Source organism: Ictalurus punctatus, chromosome 19 (assembly GCF_001660625.3).
Source record: "Ictalurus punctatus breed USDA103 chromosome 19, Coco_2.0, whole genome shotgun sequence".
NCBI classification, from domain to species: Eukaryota; Metazoa; Chordata; class Actinopteri; order Siluriformes; family Ictaluridae; genus Ictalurus; species Ictalurus punctatus.
In genome coordinates, this window is record NC_030434.2 from 20,861,820 (window position 1) to 20,886,708 (window position 24,889).

The 24,889-nt window shown below is 38.4% G+C and overlaps 3 protein-coding genes across 7 annotated transcripts; 1 reads left to right on the forward strand and 2 right to left on the reverse strand.

Annotated features, from left to right (window-relative positions):
• Nucleotides 1–381: 381 nt before the first annotated feature.
• Nucleotides 382–1,398, reverse strand: meig1 (meiosis/spermiogenesis associated 1). Of its 2 annotated transcripts, none has more exons than XM_017493665.2 (3): nt 1,263–1,379; nt 940–1,129; nt 382–617 (listed from the first exon to the last, which is right to left on the reverse strand). In XM_017493665.2, the coding sequence occupies exons 2-3, from the start codon at nt 1,087–1,089 to the stop codon at nt 489–491; spliced, it is 279 nt and encodes a 92-aa protein (XP_017349154.1). In that variant the 5' UTR covers nt 1,090–1,129; nt 1,263–1,379; the 3' UTR covers nt 382–488.
• Nucleotides 1,399–2,778: 1,380 nt separating this feature from the next.
• Nucleotides 2,779–14,840, forward strand: dclre1c (DNA cross-link repair 1C, PSO2 homolog (S. cerevisiae)). Of its 4 annotated transcripts, XM_017494664.3 has the most exons (14): nt 2,779–3,095; nt 3,198–3,249; nt 4,682–4,766; nt 5,384–5,443; nt 6,186–6,241; nt 7,233–7,334; nt 8,413–8,485; nt 10,131–10,271; nt 10,394–10,495; nt 10,576–10,712; nt 11,163–11,217; nt 11,308–11,396; nt 11,515–11,609; nt 12,501–14,840. In XM_017494664.3, exons 1-14 carry the CDS (start codon nt 2,987–2,989, stop codon nt 13,316–13,318), a joined length of 1,974 nt encoding a protein of 657 aa, XP_017350153.1. In that variant the 5' UTR covers nt 2,779–2,986; the 3' UTR covers nt 13,319–14,840. The 4 variants fall into 4 exon arrangements, with proteins under 4 accessions (XP_017350153.1, XP_053544169.1, XP_053544171.1 ...); XM_053688194.1 differs by lacking the exon at nt 2,779–3,095 and having other exon boundaries at nt 4,306–4,766; XM_053688195.1 differs by lacking the exons at nt 2,779–3,095; nt 3,198–3,249 and adding an exon at nt 3,733–4,491.
• Nucleotides 14,841–14,935: 95 nt separating this feature from the next.
• On the reverse strand, nt 14,936–24,882 carry hspa14 (heat shock protein 14). The gene is made up of 14 exons (XM_017494665.3): nt 24,758–24,882; nt 24,404–24,484; nt 22,880–22,962; nt 21,067–21,115; nt 20,806–20,911; nt 19,309–19,399; nt 19,098–19,202; nt 18,366–18,527; nt 18,114–18,269; nt 17,934–18,036; nt 16,985–17,200; nt 15,501–15,650; nt 15,304–15,371; nt 14,936–15,193 (listed from the first exon to the last, which is right to left on the reverse strand). Exons 1-14 carry the CDS (start codon nt 24,812–24,814, stop codon nt 15,106–15,108), a joined length of 1,515 nt encoding a protein of 504 aa, XP_017350154.1. The 5' UTR covers nt 24,815–24,882; the 3' UTR covers nt 14,936–15,105.
• Between the last annotated feature and the right edge of the window lie 7 nt (nt 24,883–24,889).

The window sequence follows — 24,889 nt, forward strand, 5'->3', positions numbered from 1 at the left end:
GCTTCAATGAGACCTGGTCATAAGAGCTGCACTAACTACAGCTGAGGATCATATCTTAAATTTATTCTCCATTTGATGGTTTTGGCATCAAAATCATATAAAAACATCTTCTGGTTCTTCTCTGACAAAGATGATATGATACAGTAAAGCCATTAAAATAGCAACATGAACACAAGTGCTTTAATGATCTAATATTCACACACAGCAGTTAAGCATTGCTTTGACTGAAGGGCTGTATTTTACTAAGATGCAAAAAAAAAAAAAGAGATATAATAATAATAATAATAATAATAATAGTAATAATAATAACAACAACAATAAGTTGCTATGTATAAAATCTATTTTTCTAATTGACAGACACTGATATCAAGCAGCACAATATTATAGTTTATCCATCAGTTTATTCAACTATGCAATGCTGTCTTCGTTAAAAATCACAGAGTGGAAAGACTGAGATACAGAAGAAGTGCCAGAGCAGGTCAAGGATGTCAGTACACGTACACCTTGACTTTGTACACATCTCTGTCCTCACACTCCCGCTTTCTGCTATAGTAATAAAATGTGTTGTCTCGTCGCTGAAGTTTCTTCACGAACCCTGTCTCCGGCCATCGGTCAATCTGAAACAGCACAGAGCACAGAAGCAGCATGCTTTAAGGGCAAGATATGAAAAGCTATAAGCAACCATTATAATAGACCTTCCTGGGTTTCCTCTGTGTTCTCCGGTTTCCTCTCTGGTGGATTAGCGACGCTAAATTGCCACTAGGTGTAAATGTCTGTGGTGTGCTGGCGTACCATTCAGGATGTATTCCTGCCTCACACACAGTGTTCCCTGGATAGACTCGACATCCACCACAACCCTGACCATGATAAAGCACGTACTGAAAATGAACGAATGAATGTAGAATGGGTATATATGATTTTGATGTGCAATCACATTACCTCCACTTGTTTAATTTGCATGTACTCCAGCTCATCCCTGTATCCCGCCTCTTGAAATCTGTAGAGATTCTCCACTATATCCGTCCACTGCCTCGCTCGGCTCATAGACTTGGGCTGGGCATTGCCATCCAGTAAAGCTGCACAGGACATCTCTCTTATGGATTTCTTGGATCTTTGCAGATTGTTGTGACTGTAAAAAGAAATGTAAAAATAGATTATCCATGTTACATCCTATTATCACCCCCCCCCCCCCCCCCCCCAATTAAATTACTAGCTAACTAGCTGATAAATTACTAGTCTAATAAGTCCAGCTAACTACTTACTTTGCTGCTAAATCGGTTTATGGTGTCTTTATAATATAGTGTAGCTTCAGAAATTCTAAACAAAATGATATTTTGTAATTAATTAATGAAAGATTTCATCTTGCAACGTATACTCACCAATTCTTCAAAATGAAGTGCTTGTTGTTTATAGTTTCCCAGCAACCGTGCTCTCACCGGAAGTTGGTCCAGGGTTATTTGGTTGGCCAACCATAACTGAACCCGGAGTTTCATGTTTTGTTTTTTTAATTAATTTTTTATTAAATTGGACAATGAAAGTTAAGGACCGATGCTGTATTACTTCTTATATATTGATCATGCAACAATTTTTTTTAATGTATTCAGTTTTAAAAATTAAAAAAAAAAAAATCTTTTATGTAAGTGGCGTAAAACTAGACGTCGCTGTAGCTTCCTGTGCTTTAATGTTGCCAGTTCCGTGAAGACTCCGAATATCTTGGACAAGTTTGAACAGCTGTTGTGAAATCATTTTGGAGGTTTTCGTGTTTTTTTGTTTGTTTGTTTTTAATAATAATGGCAATTATTAAAGCATTTACTGTCTGCCTCTCATATGTACCATCTCTCATATGTTCTCAACATACAATATCAGAAATGCTCAATTTATTATATGGATTCTTTATTTATGTCCATCCATCCATTTTCTGTAATGTTCATACACATTCATACATTAAGGACACTTTAGGCATGCCAATCAGCCTACAACACATGTCTTTGGGCTGGGGAGGAAACTGGAGTACCCGGAGGAAGCCCCTGAAGCATGGGGAGAACATGCAAGCTCAGCACACATAGGGCGGAGGCATTTCACTTTATGTGTAATGAAACTAGAATACATGAAAGTCCCACTTTTTGAATTAAAGTATGGGAAAAAACAAACATTTCCACAATATTGTATTTTTTTGAGATGCATCTGTAAGAACCAAAAAAAAAAAATGCAGCTTATCATGTTACAGAGAAACTGGAGACTCCTCTGTCCTGAAGACTTTCCATTGTGAAAGGACTTACTGACTGCTACAAAGCACTGACACTGGAGACTCCTTCCATAAATATTGGATGATAATTACACGTCTCCTCACAAACGTAACCATATCAGTGTTTATACATTTTCTCTGTTAAATAACAACATGATAAAAAAAAATAAATAAATAAAAAAAACCCTGGGTATTATTAGACTTAGATTATCCGAAGTGTCCACCTTACAAATTAAAAACACTAATATATTAGAATTCTCAGAGTGCTTTAATATAAACCTGTAATTTGAATTGAATCCAGAACAATTGTCAGAGCTGTTGTTATAGAAAACCATTATCAAAATAATTATCAAAAGAATTCAACATTGCTCAAAAGTATAATATAATATATGATATTATGTACGATATGATATATGATGTTATTTTATTATATTGTTTTATCATAATCATTTTGCAGTGATAGGTAAACGTTAGAACTTAAAATCCGTGTATGGGGTTAGTGAGAGCCGTGGAGTTTTATGGTTTGAGTGATTTTGTAACGCATACCTGGCAACCATGCTCTCATGGTTTCCTGTTATGGTGTGTGCTTGTGTTTCATTTCAATTCAAGTTTGTATTTAGGTAAGAGTAAGTGTCTGAAGGAGATGTTTTTGGAAAGTCAGAGTCTTCTTTCTCAGCTTAAACCTGTATATGAAGCTAAGTGATTAGGTAATTAAGCTAGCACTGGTGTGAGAAAGTCAGAATGAGTTCCTTCCCTGGACGGATGAAGGAATATCCAACCATCTCCATTGACAGATTCGACAGAGAGAATTTACACGCCAGAGCTTTTTTTCTGTCTCACTGTCATAAAGGTAATATTTCCATTAAAAAGGCTTGTGTTAAAGGCTTTTGCTTGCTGTGTGAGATCCTTTAGTTCATCATTGTCAAAGTGTAACATGAAAGTGTCTTTACAGATCATATGAAAGGATTGAAAGGACCTTTACTGAAAAGAAAATTAAAGTTTAGGTAAGGAACTCCACACATAACAAGCTTGTATTATTATTATTATTATTATTATTATTGTTATTATTATTATTATTATTATTATTATTATTATTATAATTATTATTGTTATTATTATTATTATTATTATTTATTATACCACAACAATGTTGAATTCTTGATTGTGATTGCTCAGCTCTGACACTTGTTACGATTATTGTTCGACAAAGAGAAGTGTATAATTATTGATATTGTTCAGTGTTTTATACAGAGAGGTTTATTTAACATGTATGGAAGGAGTCTCCAGTGTCAGTGTTCTGTAACAGTCATTAGGTTTTTCCACCACAGGAAAGTCTTCAGGACAGATGAGGTTACAGGTTCTGGGTAACATTATAAAGCTGTGATTTTTTATGTGGAGGGGGCGGTATGGTTTCGGTATGGTATCCATTAACACCAGGGGAGTCCAATCTTATCCAGAAAGGGCCGGTGTGGGTGCAGGTTTTCATTCCAATCAAGCACATGGAAACCTGCACCCACACCAGCCCTTTCTGGATAAGATTGGACTCCCCTGGTTAACACGATATCTTAAGAATGAGCGATTGAATGTTTGTAGGATTTCTGTGGAATTATAATTGTAACCAGCCGATGAACTGCTTAGATTTTAAATTGATCCAAACAAGGGATGGATGGATGGATGGATGGATGGATGGATAGATAGATAGATTCACTCACTCACTAATTAATTAAATGTGCATAAATTAGTAATTAGAAGGACTAGACTTCTTGGTGATGGAGGTACCCCTGTCTGACACCACTGTTGGCTTTTAATTTCGTTTATTAACTCCAGAAGAGAGGGGGATATGTTGGCTTAGTGGTTAGCACGTTTGCCTCACACCTCCGTCTTTCCATCTTTCGGATGAGACGTTAAACCGGACTCCTGACTCTCTGTGGTCATTAAAAATCCCAAGACAGTTCTCGTAAAGAGTAGGGATATAACCTCGGTGTCCTGACAAAATTCCCCCATTGGCCCCCTAATAATCTCCATCTCTGAATCGACATCTCTCTCCTCTCCACTAATAGCTGGTGTGTGGTGGGCGTTCTGGCGCATTATGGCTGCCGTCGCATCATCCAGGTGGCTGCTACACATTAGTGGTGGTTGAGGAGATTTCCCCCCATATTATATAAAGTGCTTTGAGTGTCTAGAAAATGGCTATGTAAGTGATAACAGGAAGTAACTTGTCTCACGGATGTTCCACAGCATTAAAGGTAACTATGCATAAATAAATGTCATTCTTTAATAAACGAAACATTGTTACTGTTGGCAAATCTGCTTTGGGATGATGCATCAAGCCACATTGCATCACATAGAAATGGATTATTTTCCTATAACAGCACACCCCAAGTGTTTTATTCTTTGCTTAATCAATGACCAAACTTTTTGTTACTGTTGTTGTAGCTTAACTGTAAAGTTGTACTGCTCGTTTGTCACGAAGGAGCTCCTACTCAATAATCCAAAATATGGCTTCTGGGAAGACCGCATTGTAAGTTCTAGAAAAATGCTTATTTTTATGGATAAGTATACACTACTGGTCAAAAGTTTAGACACACTCATTCTTTATATTTATTACCCCCACCCCACATTTTAGAATAATAATAAAGTCATCGAAACTCTGGATTAACACAAATGGAGCTATGGGAATTATGCTGTGATAAAAAAATAAATTAAAATAATTGAATATTTTAGCATCTTCAAAGTAGATGCCCTTTTGGTCGAGAATTTCCAGAAATGTATTCTTGGCGTTTTCTCGACCGATTTCTTGAGGAGTTTCCCTGAGATGCTTTTTAAACAGTATTAAAGGAGTTCCCACCTACGCCGGACTCTTATCATCTGCTTTTCGGAAAATTTCTCTCCGAGTCGTCCGTTTAATAAAAGATTTTTTTGTAAATAAAATGTTAGTTTTCTAATGAAAGAAATGAATACGTCGGTGCGATGATATTTTTCTCAACAACACCAGTTTCAAACATTTAATCACACACCTTCAGATCAAAAGCTTTTTAAAATCATGAGAAAACATTTCAGTCAAGTGTCTCCAAACTTTTGACCGGTAGTGTATTTCATTCATCGATATGCTTACTTTCTGAAAATATCTAATTCCAGGTTGCTCTTGAATTGGACAGTCCGACACATATATCACTGACTGATGAAGTTACAGGAGAGGTGAGCTCTGTCATGCTGCATTTATTTTGTCTTCTTAACTTCGAGGGTTCTGATCTCCTGAGTAATAATTTATCCATCCCAAAGAAAGTAAGGACAAAGGAATTTGAAGATGAAATATACTAAATAACTGATTTTAATACTAAACAATAACATATGTTTACCAGCTCTATCAGAAACATCCGTAAATTACTCTTTAGCCATCACCCCATTAGGCTTGATTCCCACATTATATATTCATTTAAAAACTAGATACCTCGGTGGATTCTACCTCTAGTTCACTAGTTAAGTCAACTTTATTATCATTGTGCATATTGCACAAAGAAATCATGTTATGCACCATTTTGTTTTATCTCAAAAAGACAGGTAAGTGTAAAAAAAAAAAACCACACACAAAGTAGAAATCTAAAGATAATGTGGAAATATTCCATATATTTGCTTAGTTCCAGTCACATCTGCATGGACAGTATCCAGTAAAATAAATAATAAAAAAAAAGTATTGCAGTATGTTAGATCCCAAACCTTGAGGATGTAGTACACTCGTATTACACGTTGCAGTCTCTAGGGAACAGGAAGTAAGAGCCATTTCAGACACAGGACATGTGTACTGAAGTTCATCTCTGAGGGATGTGGTGTAGCCAGGAATCCTGGGAGAAATATCATTACATAATTTACATTAATCACACTGCTTATGATGTAAATATGTTCCTGTTTCATTCATTGCAAGCTCGTCTTGTATTCCCAGGTGGAAGATGTTGTTGTGACGTTGTTGCCGGCTGGACATTGCCCTGGATCAGTCATGTAAGCACTTACTGCAGCAATCATAATTGTTAATCCTAATATGTACCAGACACAGTATTATAATTGACTGATACATACTGCGATTGCGATACACCTTTAAATATGTTATAGAGTAGCGCTGTCACGATTCTGATAGTTTAGAAGGTGTTGATTTTATTTTTAACTTTTATATTAATGCACTCGTTATAATACATTATACAGTAGTTTCTATAGTAACAACGTAGACAAGGAGTTGTGTGGCAGACGCTCCTCATAAACAGGGACGTTTACGGTAAGAAAACATCCGTTTAGCATGTTGGAAGGAGTTTCCAGTGCCGCTTGATTTTTAAAGCTGATCCTTTTCCGTTTTCCATTTTGGTTTCTCTGTAACATGACGTGCTGCATTGACTTCAAGCGAGATTTAAAACAAATAAATAAAAAAAGAGAGGCTGATGAGCTTCTATAACTTCTGTAAGTGATGACAGGGACCGATGTGTGTCTCAGTCGTTCCACATCATTATAGATAGAAAGTAATATTTTGTTCTTTAATTAAAATAAAATTGTTAGCGTCGGCGAATTGTTGAAGTGGAAGAGGAATAAAATGCGTCAGAATGTGCTGTTAGTGGAGAATATTTAACTTTGGGGTGGTAACAGTAACCTTACGCCATGTTTGCTTGCATCACACCACCCCATTGTTGATTATCTAACTATAACCGCACACCCTGACGTGTTCTATTCCTGAAACGAAATTGCACTAGTGAAGCTTCAAGGTGACATGGTTAAGAGTAAATCAGTCGTAACACACTCATTAGGAAGGACGCGAAGCACAATTTATGCTCACTTGTATATTCTTCCCTTCATCGGTATCAACACTACGATAAATTCAGGGATGTGTGTATGTATACTGTATACAGTATCATGCCCTGCTTCTACAGCTTATCATAGACTAATGAGTTTTGTCAGTGTATAGATTTAAATGTAATAGTGTATTTTTGCCTTTGTCTTCCTGCAGGTTTCTCTTTGAGGGGGCTCAGGGCACCGTGCTGTACACTGGGGATTTCCGATTGGCTGCTGGAGATGTAGGGAGGATGGAGCACCTGCACTCTGGAAACAGGTGTGTAACATTGCATGAAGTTTGGTGTGACCCATTTCCACATCCCTATGCTTCATGTTGCTCAGTCAAAGGCAGGTTTATAGCACAGATGTATGAAGTATGTATGAATTCCATGCTAGACAGCGGCAGGAGAAAAATGTGAAAAGAAATGCAATGCAAGGGCTTCCAGGACCTTCTTCTAGTACTGTGATTGGATATCGATTGCATTTCAGTGTGACATGACTGCAAGACACTGATGACAGTGAAGTGAAATGCAGGGAAATGTGAAATAACGTTCACGTCTGATGCAAAGTTTTTCACTGAAGAGCTAAATGTGGTGGTTCAGCGGTTAAGGGTTTAGGCTACTGATCAGAAGGTTGTGATTTCAAATCCCAGCACCGCTAAGCTGCCACTCTTGGGTCCTTGAGTAATACCCTTCATCTTTTACTGCTCAGTTGTATAGTTTTTTACAGTTTTTTTTTTTTTTTTTTCCTGAATTTGGAAAATTCAATTTGGGGAAAAATGTGAACCAAATAAGTTAAATGTAAATGTAAAGTGACATAAGAGCAGTACAGTGAAGGTTTTGCTTTTCAGTGTGGCAGTTTGTACTCATGCCACAAAAAGAAAAGTAATACAGTCTATATATTGCGGCTCACTTTTATTTATTTATTTAATTTTTTACACGGAATCTCGTCTAATCCTTGTCCATTTATAGTTACACTTAATGTTGTGGAAGGTTATCATTTCCATTATAAGAGCTACGCTGCAAAAAAATGACATCTCAGCAAGTGAAAATATAGTCAGATTTATCTCGTATTTCCTATTATAAGATTACAACAAACCAGCTTGAAATAGTCTTGTTCTATTGGCAGATCATTTTGATCATGTAATGTGATGTAAATGTCTATACAGAAAGGGGGAAATCATGTAAAGAATGCCACCGAATGTTGCTGTAATGCTTTTACACTGTGCGAAGACCATTACAGCACAGCAAGGACTGCACATCATCACATTATATACAACAGTCCGTGTAAAGTTGTAGCTGTTTTTCACTTTGAAAGAAGAATGTGATTTCTCAGCTCCATCCTCTTTATTACAGAGTAAAAGACATTCAGAGTGTGTATTTAGACAGCACCTTCTACGACCCCAGGTTCTATCAGATCCCTAGCAGGGTGAGTATTTCTGAACTGGCCATATATCATGGTTATATCATGGTTGAGAGCAAAAGTTTGCACCTGACAGGTTTTCTGAACAATAATGTAAAACACACTCGTTAAGAACAATTTATCGACAAGAACCGAATTCTAGGAAGAAGGAAACGTTTAGTGGAGGTGTTTCTTGCAAAGAGAGAACCATCCGAAATGATCAAAAGGACCAGAAGAAAGAAGTGAATGTTTTGTTAGGGCTGTCCCAGACTCCAGACCTGATTTGAAGAAGGCGTGTGTGACATTTAGAGTTGTCTGATTACGTGTATATCAAAAAATATATATAAATGGATTGGAGTGGATGGATAGATGGAGTGGATAGTATTAATTAAGAGGATCTGAAAGGTGATTATAAAGAAGCTGTTTGAGAATATTCAGATCTCATTTAGAAAAGGAGATTCTTTGGTATGCTTAAGTAAGTAATAGTACACTTGGGGTTATAGGAAAATAATCAACGATGGTTTGGTGTGATGAAGCAGAGTTACTGTTAACACGCTGAAGCTGATTATTGTCTAATAACGTCCGGAAGACTTTTATTCCTCTTATACTTACAAGTCTGCCAACGATTACAATATTTAATTTATTATTGAGCAATATGTCGTACTTTTTGTCCATTTATAGTTACACTTAATGTTGTGGAACAATCATGAAATGAGTTAGTTCTGTTATCGTTTACATTATAAGAGCTGCACTGTGAAAATTGACATCTTAGCAAGTGAAAATAGTCAGATTTATCTTGTATTTCCTATTATAAGATTACAACAAACCAAATGTACGATTACTAAAACCCAGTTCTGGACATGTTTACTCATTTCCAGCTTGAAATAGTCTTGTTCTATTGGCAGATCATTTTGATCATTTTAAACATTTATTTCTAGAACAAAGCGCAATTATTTGCCAATCGAATAAGAACATGTAAAGCTTGAAATGAGTAAGAAAATGTCTAGAAATAGGTTTAATAATCTTATATTTGGGTAATTGTCATCTTAGAATAGGAAAGACTAGATAAATTTGACTATATTCAAGATATTTCCGCTTACTAAAGATGCCGGTTATCTCATACAGTGTGGCAAGTAATAATCTGGAAAGACCTTTGTAATATCACAGTCTAAAACTGGATTTAAAGAGAAGCAAATTAGTAAATGAATCACATGAAAATGAATTACTTGAATATGAATCACATGTAAATGAATCACATGTAAATGAATCATATGAACATGAATAAATAAATTAAAGACAAAAATAAAACAAAAATGTTCATTTTACTAAGATGCCGGTTTTTGCAGTGTAGAAACGAGCTGTTTCTCTCTCTCTCTCTCTCTCTCTCTCTCTCTCTCTCTCTCTCCCTCTCTCTCTCTCTCTCTCTCTCTCTGTCTCTCCAAAATAATAATCTATACATTCAAAAGTGCTGTTGGGTAGGGTAATTAGGGAACATCTGTAAACACTAAGAATAAACTAAATGTTTTGTTGCTATAATGAAAATTACTTTGTATTCATTTTAAGGGTGTACAGACTTTTGCACTCAGCTGTATCCATTTGGTGATATAGTCATAATAAAGTTCTGTCAATGTAATGTAATGTGAGTATAATGTGACTGTTGGTGTGACTTCAGGAGGCTTGTCTGGCTGGTATCAGGAAGCTGGTTCAAGATTGGATTTGTCTGAGTAAATACCATGTAGTTTGGTTGAACTGCAAAGCAGCATATGGTTATGAATACCTCTTCACCAATCTGGGGCAGGAATTTAATTCACAGGTACTAATAATTAAGCAAAAGAAGCGATGAATTCGGTGCAAGGGTAAACTTTTTTTGTGTGTGTGTTTGTGTGTGTGTGTGTTTTCTAAATCATTACTTGTCTCTCTCGGGTTTTGATGTAGGTCCATGTGAACAGCTTGAATATGTACAAACAAATGCCAGAAATCCTGGATCACGTGACCACAAACCGAGCAACACAGATCCACGCCTGCAGGCACCCCAAGGCATGTTACACTTCCCGTACTGCTAATGTGCACCACTCGGCAGCTGATGTTTCGGTATATTTATTTTCTGTTTGTGACAGGACGATGAGTTGTTCAGGGCGAACAGACTGCCATGTGGCTCTTTAGCTCCAGATGGTACACCACTGCGCATTATCAGCATCAAACCTTCCACTATGTGGTTTGGAGAACGGACCAGGAAGACCAACGTCATCGTCAAGTACAAAATATATCATCTATATCTATAACTAACTAACATCTCCAGGTGCTGAATGCACAAAACTTTAGGTATACAGTTTGCACACCCCATGACAAAATTAAGCCCTTTATTGCACACTCTTATAACTCCTCTAGGTGCCATGCACTGCCTTCTTCACATTAGGTCTGGAAAGTTAGAGTCATCACAAAGCATCTGTTTAGGGTTTGGTTTTTTTTTACCCTTATGTTTTAGATTTTTTTTTTGTTGCAGGATACATGCACATTTTTATTTTATCCTCACCTGGAAAACATGGGGGGTGTAAACTTTTGCACTATAGTGTGGCTAGGGTCTACATCTGTAATGGAAAAGTCAGGCCTATTTGACTGTTACACTGATGCTAGGCTCCAGATCAGTAATCACCGCTGGCTAGAGATGCATGAAAGAATAAATACGTTCCTGTGACTTTTTCAGGATGGGGGGAAGCTCCTACAGGGCTTGTTTCTCTTTTCATTCCTCATACTCTGAGGTAAGACAGACTTTTGGAAAACGATTCGATGTTACGTTAGTAATAATTACATCCAGTCAGTGTACGGTATGTCCATTCTTCTATAATCAGATCAAGGATTTCATCTCCTACATCAATCCCGTTAATATCTACCCTAACGTGGTTCCATTGGGCCGAACCGTGGAGGACGTCACCAAGATGTACGTCTTCGTTTACGTTATGAATGAATGAATGAATTTATTTATTTATTTATTTATTCATGTTTTGCTGTGCTTGCTTGCTTCATCCACCTTTTCTGAATGCTGTTTCCTTTTTCAGACTGAATCTTTTGCGTAGAAATTCAGAAAGGACAGAGGTCATCTATAAGCCTCTTGGGAAGCTGAAACGAGCCAGAATAAAGTCCGCATCGCAAGGTATCGCAGTATATTATGCACCTTACGCATAATCTGTCGTTTTGAGTTTTTTTTCAGTAGTTTCATGTGTTTTACCTGTTGCACTGCTTGAACACCAGAGTTCAAATATACAGAGAGCAGGCTGCTCACAGGATCACGTTCTTACACTGAGATCTGCACTTGCGACATCCGGTAACTCTGGATTGCAGCGACCAACGCACATTATAAGGTTACACGATCATGTTATATAGAGGATGAAAAGAGCTTTTCGGTCGTTTTCAAACAACAACTGAAGCTGTGGAAATCTGGCAGTTTAGCCGACTTTGGAGCTCTATTTCTGATGACGGAGCTCATTGTGTTTGTCATTTTCAAAGTCAGACACTTTGTTTATTCAAACAAAATTCTTAGGAGAATTTATCAATTTATTTACAGTACGTTTGAAATGGTAAACCTGTAGTACGTTTTGTTTACAGTGATAAACCTCTGTTCATAGCAATTTTTTGATTTATTTAGATTTATACAGTGCTATGAAATAGTATTGGCCTGATTTCTTCTTGTTGTTTTTTTTTTCAAAAAATTTTCAAACGAAATACGACATAAAGGCAAACTGAGGCAATTTAAAATATCCAACACCTATCACCAGTGTGAAAAACTAATTGCCCCTTTAAACTTAAAATCTGGTTGTACCACCTTTAGCAGCAATAACTGCAACCAAATCCTTCTGATAACTGGAGATCAGTCTTTCATTTACTTCTAGGACTAGGACTTACTCCTGTGCTTTGGATTTGCTGCATAATCCAGTTGTGCTTGAGTTTCAATTTACGGACTGAAGACCGGACATTCTCCTTTAGGATTTTCTGGTAGAGAGCAGAATTCATGATAAAAGTTGCATTGTGTGTTTTTGCGTCCCAGGCTCGGACAGTGATGACGAGCTGTTTGGGGAAGTTGCTGTAAGACCGATGAGAAAGAAGCTTGCTGTGAATGAGGAGAAAGAGGACCACAGCCCGAAAAAATCAGATCTCGAGGTCATAGAGACACAAATTCTACCACAGCTACAGGCTTCAGTTCAAACATCCAACTACATGGACTGCACAGAGTCAAACGATGATGATGATGATGATGATGATGATGATGGTGGTGATGTGGAGGAGGAACATCCTGCATGTCAGTCATCTGGGGATGCCACACCCACTCCATCTGGCTTAGGTATGTCCCCACCCCCTCCAAAGCCAGCTCCGCCCAGCTGGAGTACGTTCTTCACAGTAGAGCCGGTTGTGACCGATGACAGCTGTGAGCTGGAGAACAGTCAGAACAGCCAGACTCTGTCTACTGATCACACAACGTCGCAGTCCCCCGAGCTCTTCAATGATGACGACGAAGCCGAGTCAGGTCATGTGACTTCCTCTCAGTCGACGTATGTATCGGAGGCAGCTTTAGAGAGCCTCAGCCAACTCGACACAGTGCCTGTACAGTGTAACGCCACGCACACAGGAAACGTTTGTCATTTGTCGGTTGACACCCAACCGGATTTGACTGACCGTCACCAGGACCAGTGCAATGTCACAGACCACACAGAACCAGTTTCAGATTCACAAGTGTCATCTGATTTCGATCTGCCAATGACTCCGGGCTCCAAGGCTCCTCAGCCAGAGGAACTGAAGGAGCTGTACAGGAAGTTGGCAGCTGGAGAGGACATGACCACCAAAAATCATCAGCAGGGTTCAGTCTAATCAGAGAGTCCTCAGCTGAACTGATCATCTTGCCAAATGAACAAAAAAATAATAATGCAACCATGTACAACAAAACATGCTTTAAAAGAAATAATTATTGTATTTTTGAGCTACAAAAAAAAAAAAGAGTAATTATGAGTTCCTGGCTCATGAGCTGACCATTCCAAAATCAATGAAGATTTGGTTATATTGAAATACTGTCATTTATAATTAATAAATAGAAAGATTGAAACTATGAAGGGAAAAATGTTCACAATTGCCTTAAATGTACAAGTACAGCCTAAATGAATTGTCTGTATTGGAATTGTTTTTTTTTTTTTTTTTTACTTGTTGTATTTGCTAGTGTGCTTAGGATTAGTATCCTATTGAAAGTTCAACTTCAACTTCTAGACAGATGGTCTCACATTATCTTCAAGCACTCTTTGATATGATGCAGAATTCATAGCTGAATCAATGAATGCAAGCTGTCCAGTCCCTGAGGCAGCGACTGTAATGTTGATATTGTAACAATGTGGTAGAATGTGTCCTCAATCACCATTACATATGCCTGACATAAGAAATCGAGCTCTAACGTGGTAGTTGTGACGTGTCAGAACACATCGGTCACTTGTCTTGGGTGTTAGATCAACTTTGATAGCTAACGCTTGTTGAAATAAATCTTCAGAAATGTTTATGGCAGTCATGAAAACCTCATGTAGCCCTCTATACACTACCTTTACATAGCGTTACAATTTTCGGAACGTCTCGCTGTTCCAATTGATCCTTCAACCACGAAAACCTCACTAAAGTAATCTTGATTTTAAAAAGTCTTGGTTGTACACCTTGTTAATCGCTGTTTCATGTTCAAATAAACTCAGTACACATTGTGTACTATACTAAAAAAAAACCTCTCCCAAAACATTGTAATTCTTAAAAGTAGGTCGCACTCGCAAAAAAGGTTAAGAGCCACCGCTGTACCGTTTCTTTCCATCAGTTGTCATGTGAAGCCTGCATGAATATCATTCTAACCTCATGCTCGAGGATGAAACGTCAGTAAACCACACATACGTTACTCCGGCTTTAGAATAACACACCAACAATAGATTTAACTGCAGCTGCCAGACCAACGTATGTAACGTAGAAAATGGTAAAGGTGTTTCCTGGTGTGCATGACTGACTAAAAAAAGGTTTTGTTGATCCCATCTGACCTAAACAACTCTGACTGTGGCTCTAATGACACCGATGGGTTTCTCTCTGGAACAGTTTATTATTGTAAACAGTTTATTTTGGACATGGCATGCTTGCAGTTATTTTTAAATGTTTGTACAGAACATTGCCACATATGGTTTAGATAAAAAATAGATTTTAAAATAAATTTTTGATGACAAGTGTTTGTTGGGAGGAAATACATTTGCTTTTTTTTTTTTTTTTTTAGTGTAACTGAATTACACAATTTTTGTACCCCGCTTTTATAAAGGGGTGGCATTAATTATGCACCACACTCCACATATTCCACCTTTGCCATTCCAGTCCCTAATCAATAGAGCATCCATGGCGTTTTTAAGCTACATGGCACTCTTAACTAGCGCAGCACATGTTCTGACATTTACTGTTTAAACTTAGGTCACATACAAAGACTTAACGGAAAAAAAACAACAACATTTATTTAAATGTCAGATTTAAGGAAACATTCATTTGAGGGAACATGTGATTGTTTTGGAATGCCCAGGGGTTTCTACAGAGCACTTGCATTACAGGTGCTGTGGTTTAAACGTTAATATAGTACACCATGAGCATATGATGGTTTCCTATGACGCTGCTGCAGCTGTTTCTATAGTAACAGCCTCCGATCTGCCGCTGCCTTGCTCTGTACAAGTGACGTGGAGTGAACCGTCCCTGAAAAAGGCACATACACACAGCTTTAGTAGAGCAATTAAAGCAACACACTATGACTGTGCGTCTTCTGCATACTCTACAAGAACAATACTCTAAGGCGTGGACTTTACCTCTTCATTGTAACCACCGTGACGATATCATGCATCTCCTCTTTAGGTTCAAGGTCCCTAAGAACAATCTGCAGGACCCAAATGAGGGAGGGGAAAAAAAAAAAAAAAAGAAGAGATTCAATGCTGCAATTAATACTTTGACCACAATGAATGAACTGGTATGTTATAATCTTAAAGACTGTGCTGGTGTAAGAGACCTGTGCTAAAGGTTTCTGGGCCTGGTACAGCTCCAGACACACAGAAACCAGGCTGCCGGGACCCTGCAGCGTGTGTTGGCGACGGGCAGGGAGGGGTGTGCCGGATGGAAACAAAACAGTGAAGAGGTCTGCCCCAGACTCGTCCACTTCCTGCGAGACAAGAGAGCAGTATCGGTCAGCCTGGGAATCAATAGCTGTAAGCTAATCTTTTCCTCTTTCATGCCCAAGTATTCTGTGTAGTATAATTCTAGTTAAACAAAAAACCAGCACATAGGCCACGGTTCCCAAACTGTTTGGACAAACCACCCCAAATGTACGTTATGAATTTAGTGTGACCCCCGAAGCCTTTGGCATTTTCATTCCTTGTTATTTATAGTCACACTTATCCCATATTCAATAAATGCAATTACTGTTTTTCCACCGAGTCAGAGCCACTTGATGATGAAAAAAAAGCGGAGGTAGATGGACGGAGGAATTTGTCCTTTTTATTGTTGAACTCCTACACAAGTTACGCGTGTTAATGTAGCGAAAAAAATTAAAATAGCATGAACACTTCATTTAAATGTGGTTTGTGACTAAACCTGTTGGACACATAATATGACAAAGCTGTTATCAAGACTTGTGCATGTTCAGGTAAGGTACACCTGGCACTACTCAAATAATTCAGTGTGTGAACAGGTTCAGATATACAATGGGGGTCCAAACATCTGAATGCACATGGAAAATACTGAATATTCGAGATATTCTACATGCTGCACTATTTCTAGTTCAATATTTATAATATTCTCTTATAGCCACTTCCCATTTTGTGAAGCTCGACAACTTCTTGCCGCACATCACAGCTATATTCCTTGGTCTAACCCGTTGTTACGAATGACTAAGGGAATTTGACGTGTTAACTCATTTCTACCCCTGTGAAACAGGAAGTCATGGTTGAACAATTTCCTGTTCCCAGTCACCCAGCTGTACAAAAAAAAAAAAAAAAAAAAAAAAAAAAAAAAAAAAAAAAAAAAAAAAAACCCAACAGGAATATACTTCCAACATATATAAAGAATTCATAGGGGTGCCAATAATTGTTTCACACCTATATTTAACAGATTTTTTTTTTGATAAACCTGTGTTGTGTTTGCAATTGTTTGATATCCACAACAGCTGAGTATTTTTGTGATTTTTTTTAACAAAAGATCAAAAGGTTAAACAATAGACAATTTTTCACAGCCTTCTTTACTCATATTTACCAAGGGTGCCAATATTAGTGGAGGGCACTGTATATACATGCACACATACATAACTGTCATTATATTTTTGCTCCAATTTACAGATTTGCCGTATAACCACCACCACGATCATCATAAAGTACAAACTGATTACATGGCTGCAGTGCAACAATAGAATAAATGGCACAACAGCAAGATTCTACACGTCCAGAATATTTCAGTGATTTCAAAAAAGCCTGCAAAAAGGTGTGAAGGTTTCTCCCTCACCTTGACCAGGATGTCACTGGCACAGCAGTCCACAGTGATGGACTCCTCGCCCAGGTCCAGGCTGTCCTTGCCCACCAGGATTCCCGCCTGCATGGCTGCACCCACCGGGATCACCTCGTCTGGTGGAATCGAGCAGAGCAGCTCCACGTCTGGGAACAAGTCTTTGATCATCTGCTGCAGTTTGGGAATCCGTGCTGATCCTCCGCTCAGAACCACCTGCAGGACGGATTACAGCGTTAGTGCTAAAGCCCTGCATTGTTGGAATTGCTGCGTACGTGGCTTACAGTGACTGAAGAACAGCATTTCAGAGAAGTCCCGTTATGTGTAAAGTCTGTATTTTTGTTGAATTTAAAAATGCTTTTGATTTCTGTGATTTTGTTCTTTTTAAAAAAGGCAGAAAATACTTGTCTACAGCGTTCCTGAACAGTGCAATGAAAGCGCTTGATCACGGCACAGTCGGTATTGGGAGGGATGGCATACTAACGCTCCCTTGTCAATCACAGTGTTACAAGCCAACCGTGTGCTCATCTGTGACCTCATGTATGTGGAAGAGGGCAGACAGCACTTTCCTGAGAGTTTAAACAAAAAACACTCGAAAGGTCAGATGTGTGTGTCCTGAAATAAATAAATAAATCCTGTCACATTAAGGCAGAAAATCAGATGCGAGTCACTTTGTATTACTGCTAATACCTAATACATAACCTTATCTTCACTCTTTCCAAATGTCCTCCAGCACTGAGCCGTACAAAGCTCTTCAATGCCCTCAAATTACAACGTTACACACTACACATGAACTTTAAATGTAAATATCAGTAGGATGTCTGATTAGTGTACTGCCGAGTCATCCTTCTATTGCCCCCCCCACAAATGACGCACTTTAGTTTAATTAGAAACATTCAGCTTTACTTCACAGTAAAACACACTCCTGGCTCCCCCTAGTGTTCGTTACCTTGTTGACATCTGTGGTAGAGAGGTTGACTTGCTCCAGGAGTTTTCTGATTGGCTGGATGCTCTTACTGAACAGGTTTGAGCAGATCAACTCGAAGCGCGCTCTGTGAAACATGCAGAACATTTAGATCTTTTTAACGTTTAAGTATTACAGCAACATGTGGGTGGAACGAGTGCTTACCTGGACACATTACACTCAAAGTCCACGCCATCGTAGAGCGAGTCTACGAAGCAGTTGGAGCTGCCCAGTGTAGAGAGAGTGTGTTTGGCTACATCGGCACTGTTCATCAGCTTCATCATCGCCCTCAGGTTCCCACTCACATCATGCTTATACAACCTGTGGACGCACACACACACTGAGCTCCAGTACAAAGACAAAGACACACACACACACACACACACACGCACACAATGTAGGGAGCTGCATATTTACTTTTTGAACTCGCCAGCCAGATACTGTGCCAGAGCCTGTGTGAAACTCTCTCCTCCGGTGCTGTGGTCGGTGTGTGTGGCGAGCACTCTGTACATCCCACTGTTCACCTCCAGAGCCGTCACACTCAGGGAAGTGCCACCCAGCTTATATACCAGCACGTGGCTAAACAAAATGAGAGGAATAAACATTAACCAAGAAAAAAACACTACACATTTCATGGTATTATGTTACACTCTCATACATTATATAGTGAAAATGAAGCATATTCAATTAAATTCAGCTCGATTGTGAGCCTGAAGGTAATATATTCCTGTGTAATGATGTGTTGTTTACCATTAGTTAATAAATCAATCTTAATTTAAAACATAACCGTGATTTTTGATTTGCTCCTAGGTATTGTTAATGTGATATGAATAGATGTAGCATGTATAACTGACACTTATCTTTATTGAGTGGTATCTGACGCCATTTTAAAAGGAATTCGACCACCCTAATTTTAATCATAATATTAATTGCTATTTTACGTCTCTATTTTTTTTGTTTATACCACAGCTCTGTTGAATGCTCGACTGTGATTGGTCAAAAGGTGCTGATTAATTTTCCATAACAACCACAAGGTTAATATTAAAATGGTCCCTCGAATAGGTCTTATTTCTATAATAACGTACACACAGACTTAAGTGTGTGTGTGTAAGTGTAAATACGGTGAGATTTTCTGTGAGGAGACTCTACCTCTTCCCTGATGGAGTGTCCTGGCCGATGCCGTAGGCCAGGAGTGCAGCAGAGGGTTCGTGAATCAGACGGAGAACGTTGAATCCGGCTCCCTCTGCAGCGTTCCTGAAACAAAGCAGCACCAGAGTGCAACACACGCTGTCACACCAAACGCTACTTTAACACCGATATATAGATATTGCATTTTTTAATTTACTGACCAGTCCCATACCTCAGTGCCTTTTTCTGCATCTCGCCAAACTCAAAAGGCACAGTAATGACAGCGTCTTTAACGTCAGAACCCAAAGCTGACTGAGCAGTCTCTGCGTGCACACACACACGAATCTCGTTATTGATTAGTTGATCTGCGCAGCCTGGGGTTACTCATTACGTCACTTCAAATACTAAAGTTGTGTCCCAAATGATGTACTATACACTTACACTATGCACGGTATACTCTACTGTCTAGAGTATGAATTTTAGAAAGGAAATATCGTCTCAAATGGAACACGAGCGATATTTTTTTACTACTCGGAAGTTTAAGCCGTTTCCCCAGTCGATGGTGCATGACGTCATACGCATGTAATGCGACGCTGCTAGCTTTAGCAGATACCCAGAGTCACCGACAATGACTTTCTTCACTTTACTGTTGTATACTTAGTTTTAGGTTATATACTTAGTTAATTTTATATATTTTAGTATTTATCTTTTCTTATTTTTAAAAGCACTGAATTAAACTACAGTCCTAAATGATTAATATATATTTTGGTGTGGGTCTGTGTGTATTGGGTTCTTTTCAGTCTTATATAATTGGACAAACAGTTGTGTACAAGTTTTAGTCTGAAGTTTATATTTGTAACACTCGTTATTATTTATTTTAAATGATACTGAAAGGTTGCCCTAACCCCATCCGATTAATCGAAAAAAATAATAGGCCAACTAATCAATTAAGAAAATAATCGTTAGTCGTAGCCCTAGTTTGCTATTACACAGCACATACGCAGACGTTTTTAGAGCAAAAAACTGCCAACTGATGGGAGGGCTGAAATTGTATTTTCACTCTATACAAAATACAAAAAATAAATGTGGTAAAACACTATGCCAAGTGTGTGTAGAAATCACACAAATCTCTAGAGCAGCGACAACAGAGAGTCGGCACTAACTAATACAGATTACAGATAATTCTATAATAAATTAGTTGAAGTTTTTTTGTGCATCATGTCTTTCTTTGTTGGACCAAATATCCAGATCCCCCATTTCTGGAGTGCTACATCTCTGTCCTACAAGCGAGTTTGAATTCACTTGTAGTCTGAATCTACAAGCGAGTTTGATTCACTTCCTGTGAGTCAAATCGCTCAAAAGTTCACTTAGAAGAGGCTCGTAAGACCTGCCCTGTGTTCCAATTGGGATAGCATCTGAGATGTCCCAAATGGTGGTGTGTTGAAATGAGTCTCCCAAAGGAACCTGGACGGCCTACTATTTCTGGTAGTTTTTTGAAGTGTGGATCCATGGACACTTTTCCAGCTAATATTGCCCACAACTCCTTGCGCGAGGGAGGAGGAGTTTTGTAACCAGTTTCTTACCGACTTCAAGGACGCATTTTAGAGAAGTGTAAATCAAATGTGGAAAAATAAATCAAGGGAATGATGTATTAAATTATACAGTATATTATGAATTATAATGAATAATGAATAAAGTGAAAGCAACTTTAGAACTCATACTGGCTTACCTTTAATTTTGTGGAAAACCAATTTGGCTACATCTTCAGGGGACACATACTTGGTCGTCTCCCCCATGTCGAGTTCATACATGGGCAAATCTCCCTTCTTGACAATCTGAAGTTGTGATCAAGGACACCATCAAAGAATAATGCAATACATAACATGCTTGGTGTAAATATCCCCCCCCCAGCTATGGCATTCCTTCCAGTAATAACCTTTCCATGTTCCTTAGTGATCAAAAAAAGATCACTAATCAGAAGTATACTCACTGTGCATTTGCTTTCATCTCTGTGTGCCTGAGCCTCTGGGTCATCATAGCTGAAAGAACATGATGTTCAAATTATTTTAACCTTCACATCCCCCCCCCCCCCCCCCCCCCCCAGAGAGGCATAAAACTGAGTGCAAAATATTTCTAAATATACAGTCATGTGAAAAAATAAGTACACCCCATGGAAATTGTTGGCTTTTTTTTTTTTTTTTTTTTTTTTTACACATATTTGGACAAGCAAACATTTGATCCTCTTTGAAACAGTGCCTATTAATAAAGTTGATGTACTTAAACAACATTTATTCAACAGAAATATCAACAGATGTGATATTCTTCTGTGGAAAAAGTAAGTACACCCTTGGCCTCCAAAGCTAGTATTGCCCCCTTTAGCAATAAAGAAATAACTTCTTGTAGGCATTTTGCATAATTGTCCAGCACTCTCTGATATTGGCTTGCTGGTATTTTTGACCACTCTTCCATGCAAGATGTTTGAGGGTTTTCTTGTATGTACTGTCCGTTCCAAATCCCCACCCAACATTTCAATGGGATTCAAATCTGGGCTTTGACTAGACCATTCCATAACCCTCCATTATTCCTTTTTGAGTCATTCCTTGGTGGATTTGCTAGTGTGCTTAGGATCAGTATCCGGTTGAAAGGTCCACTTTTGGTTCAACTTCAACTTTTGGATAGATGGCCTCATCATCTTCAAGAACTCTTTGATATGATGCAGAATTCATAGCTGAATCAATGAATGCAAGCTGTCCAGTCCCTGAGGCAGCAAAGCAACCCCAATCCATAACATTTCCACAATCCTGCTTCACAGTTGGTATGAGGTGCTTCTCCTGAAAAGCTGTCTTTGGTCTGCACCAAACATGTCTGCTGTTACTGTGGCCAAACAACTCTATCTTTGATTCGTCTGTCCAGGTCACATTATTCCAAAAGGCCTGGTCTTTGCACAAACTTGACCTGCATGGGAGGCGTGCCAAGAAAAAAAAACCTTTGAAAGACTAGTTTGCCAATGAGAGTATAGGCAATCTCTTTCTGAATGCAGAAGCATGCACTCTGACACCAAAACTGCAAGACTTACTAGCAGTTCCTGTGATGAAGTTTTGGGGTTCTTGGGAGAGTTCTTTTTGCCTCAGACAGTCTACTCGTGAGCTGAATTTGCTGGGATAGCCAGTCCTGAACAAATAGGCAGTCGTTTGAAATCTGCGCCATTCGTAGATGATTTTTTTTTTTTTTTACATTTTTTTTTCCTAACAATGGAATAATGCATTTGGAGATCTTTTTAAATCCTTTGCCAGACTCATAGGCATCCACAACTTTTTTTTCTGAAGGACTTACAGATCTCTTTAGATCTTGAACACCTCATTATAACTTTTTGGATTTGACAGTGTTCTTAAAATTTCCATGTGTCTGTTTTTTGTTCATTTAAATTGTGAAAATTACTATAAAATGCCATTTTTGTGCGTCATTTGATAGAGTGCATCAACTTCATTAATAGGCACTGTTTCAAAGAGGATCAAGTGTTTGCTTGTCCAAATATGTATATTTAAAAAAAAATTTTTTTTAAAAACTACCAAAATTTCCATGGGGTGTACTTATTTTTTCACACAACTATAGAACACACTTCTATGTTGTCCTAAGGATGTGCAAACATTTTCACTCAATTGTACATAAAATGGGCAGCATGGTTTATGGTAGTTTAAAAAAGCAAGCTGTTTGGAAGAAAAGCTTTAATAAAAGGTCATCTGTCTTAACCAATGAGCTCCATGTAGTGATTTGATTTTGGAAAGAAGAGACATGAGACCTACCATCTGCCAAGAATCTGCTTCACTTTCACCACAGTATTGGCAGCGTTCCTTATTCTGCCCTGCTTTGCTGCAATACCAACAATCTGAGAAAAATAGCAACAGTAACAAAAGAAACTATTATTGTATGTTCAGTATACATTTCACTGCAGGGAAGTCTAAAGAGATAAACATTAAAAGCAAAAGGATGGAGATTTTATTGATTTCAACAACATAGGCTTAAAATGTATGCATAAGCAGTGTACCTATAAGAAAACCTTTACAATTTGAGAAACAATTTTGTGATTTCAGCTCCAGAATTATTGGCACCCTTCGTAAAACAAAAAGTGCCTAGTTAATTAGCTTAATCTCACACAGAAAATATGAGAAATCAAGCTTTTTAAATTATTCTAAGGGGGGAAAAAAACTATCAATAGACATATATATCTGACACTTAGATTCTAAGACCTTGGTACCTGTATTGTATGTTTTGCTGCTGTGTTTTCAATGTGTTTGATTTGAACTACAACTAGGCATCTCAGCTTGGCGATACTGGTTTACATAATCAAACCAAATCTGAATATCGACATCAGTACCAATACTGGAATGAAACACTGGACTGGTACCAGTAAGGATTTGATACAGTTTCTGATCCAAATGCTGACGTTCTTATTGTATCAAAAGTGGACAAAAGATCCCAAACAGTCAAGTCCTTTAGCAGGAACCAAAGCTGTTAATGTTGCTCATGATGTCACAGCCAAAGCAGTGCAGTTCTGACTCAAGTTTTGATTGTGCTTGCATCTTTACAAAGTCTAAATCATGAAAACCAGCCATGCTGTTTCACTTACACTATCCTTACCAAATGTATGCAGACACCTAACCATTCCATCCCAAAACCATGGGCATTCTGGGAAGGCTTTCCACTAAATTTTGGAGCGTGCTGCCTGGATTTGTATTCATTCAGCAACAAGAGCATTAGTGAGACCAGGAACTGATGTTGAGTGAGGTGGTTTGAGGTTCCAGTTCATCCCAAAGGTGTTCAGTGGGGAGGAGGTCAGGGCTCTGTGCAGGCAAGTTCTTCCACCCCAACCTTAACATACCATGTCTTCATGGAGCTCGCTTTGTGTACAATGCTGGGACAGGTTTGGGCCTCTTAGTTCCAGTGAGAGGAAAATATAAAGCTACAGCCTACAAAGACATTGTAAACAACTGCGTGCTTCCAGATTTGTGGCAACAGTTTAAGGAAGAACCCCATACAGGTGCAATGTTCAGGTGTAATTTACAGTGTACGTTTAAAGCTAGAATGTTTAAAGGTGCATTAAATAAGCATGGGGAGGCTGCTGAAGGTCAGGATTGAGGAACATCCAGGTGACGTGGTGGTGATGTTATCATTTAAGAACTTTCTCCAACTAGGTCCAAGGAAACTCTGAAAGCCTGTCCTGTCACTTTGTCTGATTCTGGTGCTCTCTTAAAGCTGAGAGAGTAGCAGTCTTGTACAAAGATGAATGTGTCAGTAAGTGCAGTTTTTTTTGTTATTATTATTATTACCTGTTCAGTTTCTCTGTACGCCACAACAGCTGGAGTGACTCTGTCCCCTGCGTCATTGGCCACCACATCAGCCCGTCCATCCTGAGACAGAAAAGAACAATAACTAATCATCCTAACACAAAGCTAGGCCTACTTTTTTTTTAAATCTCATTTTATGTAAAGAGATCTACATTCTGATGTGCACTGAAGGCAATGCTGGACTACTGACTCATTACTACTCTGCTAGAACAATGTACACAGCTAACTCTGTGTAGTGCCACTTAGCCAGCTAGGTAAAAATACGGTTTAACCGTATTTAAAATGATAATAAATAACATGTTTGAACAAATTATAAACACAATGGTCAATGTTTACCTTGAATACTGCAACACACGCACATGTGTATCCAAAATGCACGCCGATAGCTGCCATGCTTTCCACTTAAAAAAAAAAAAACTTCCACTGATACCGGAAGCCGGTCCTCATACAAATGATGTGGGCGGGGTT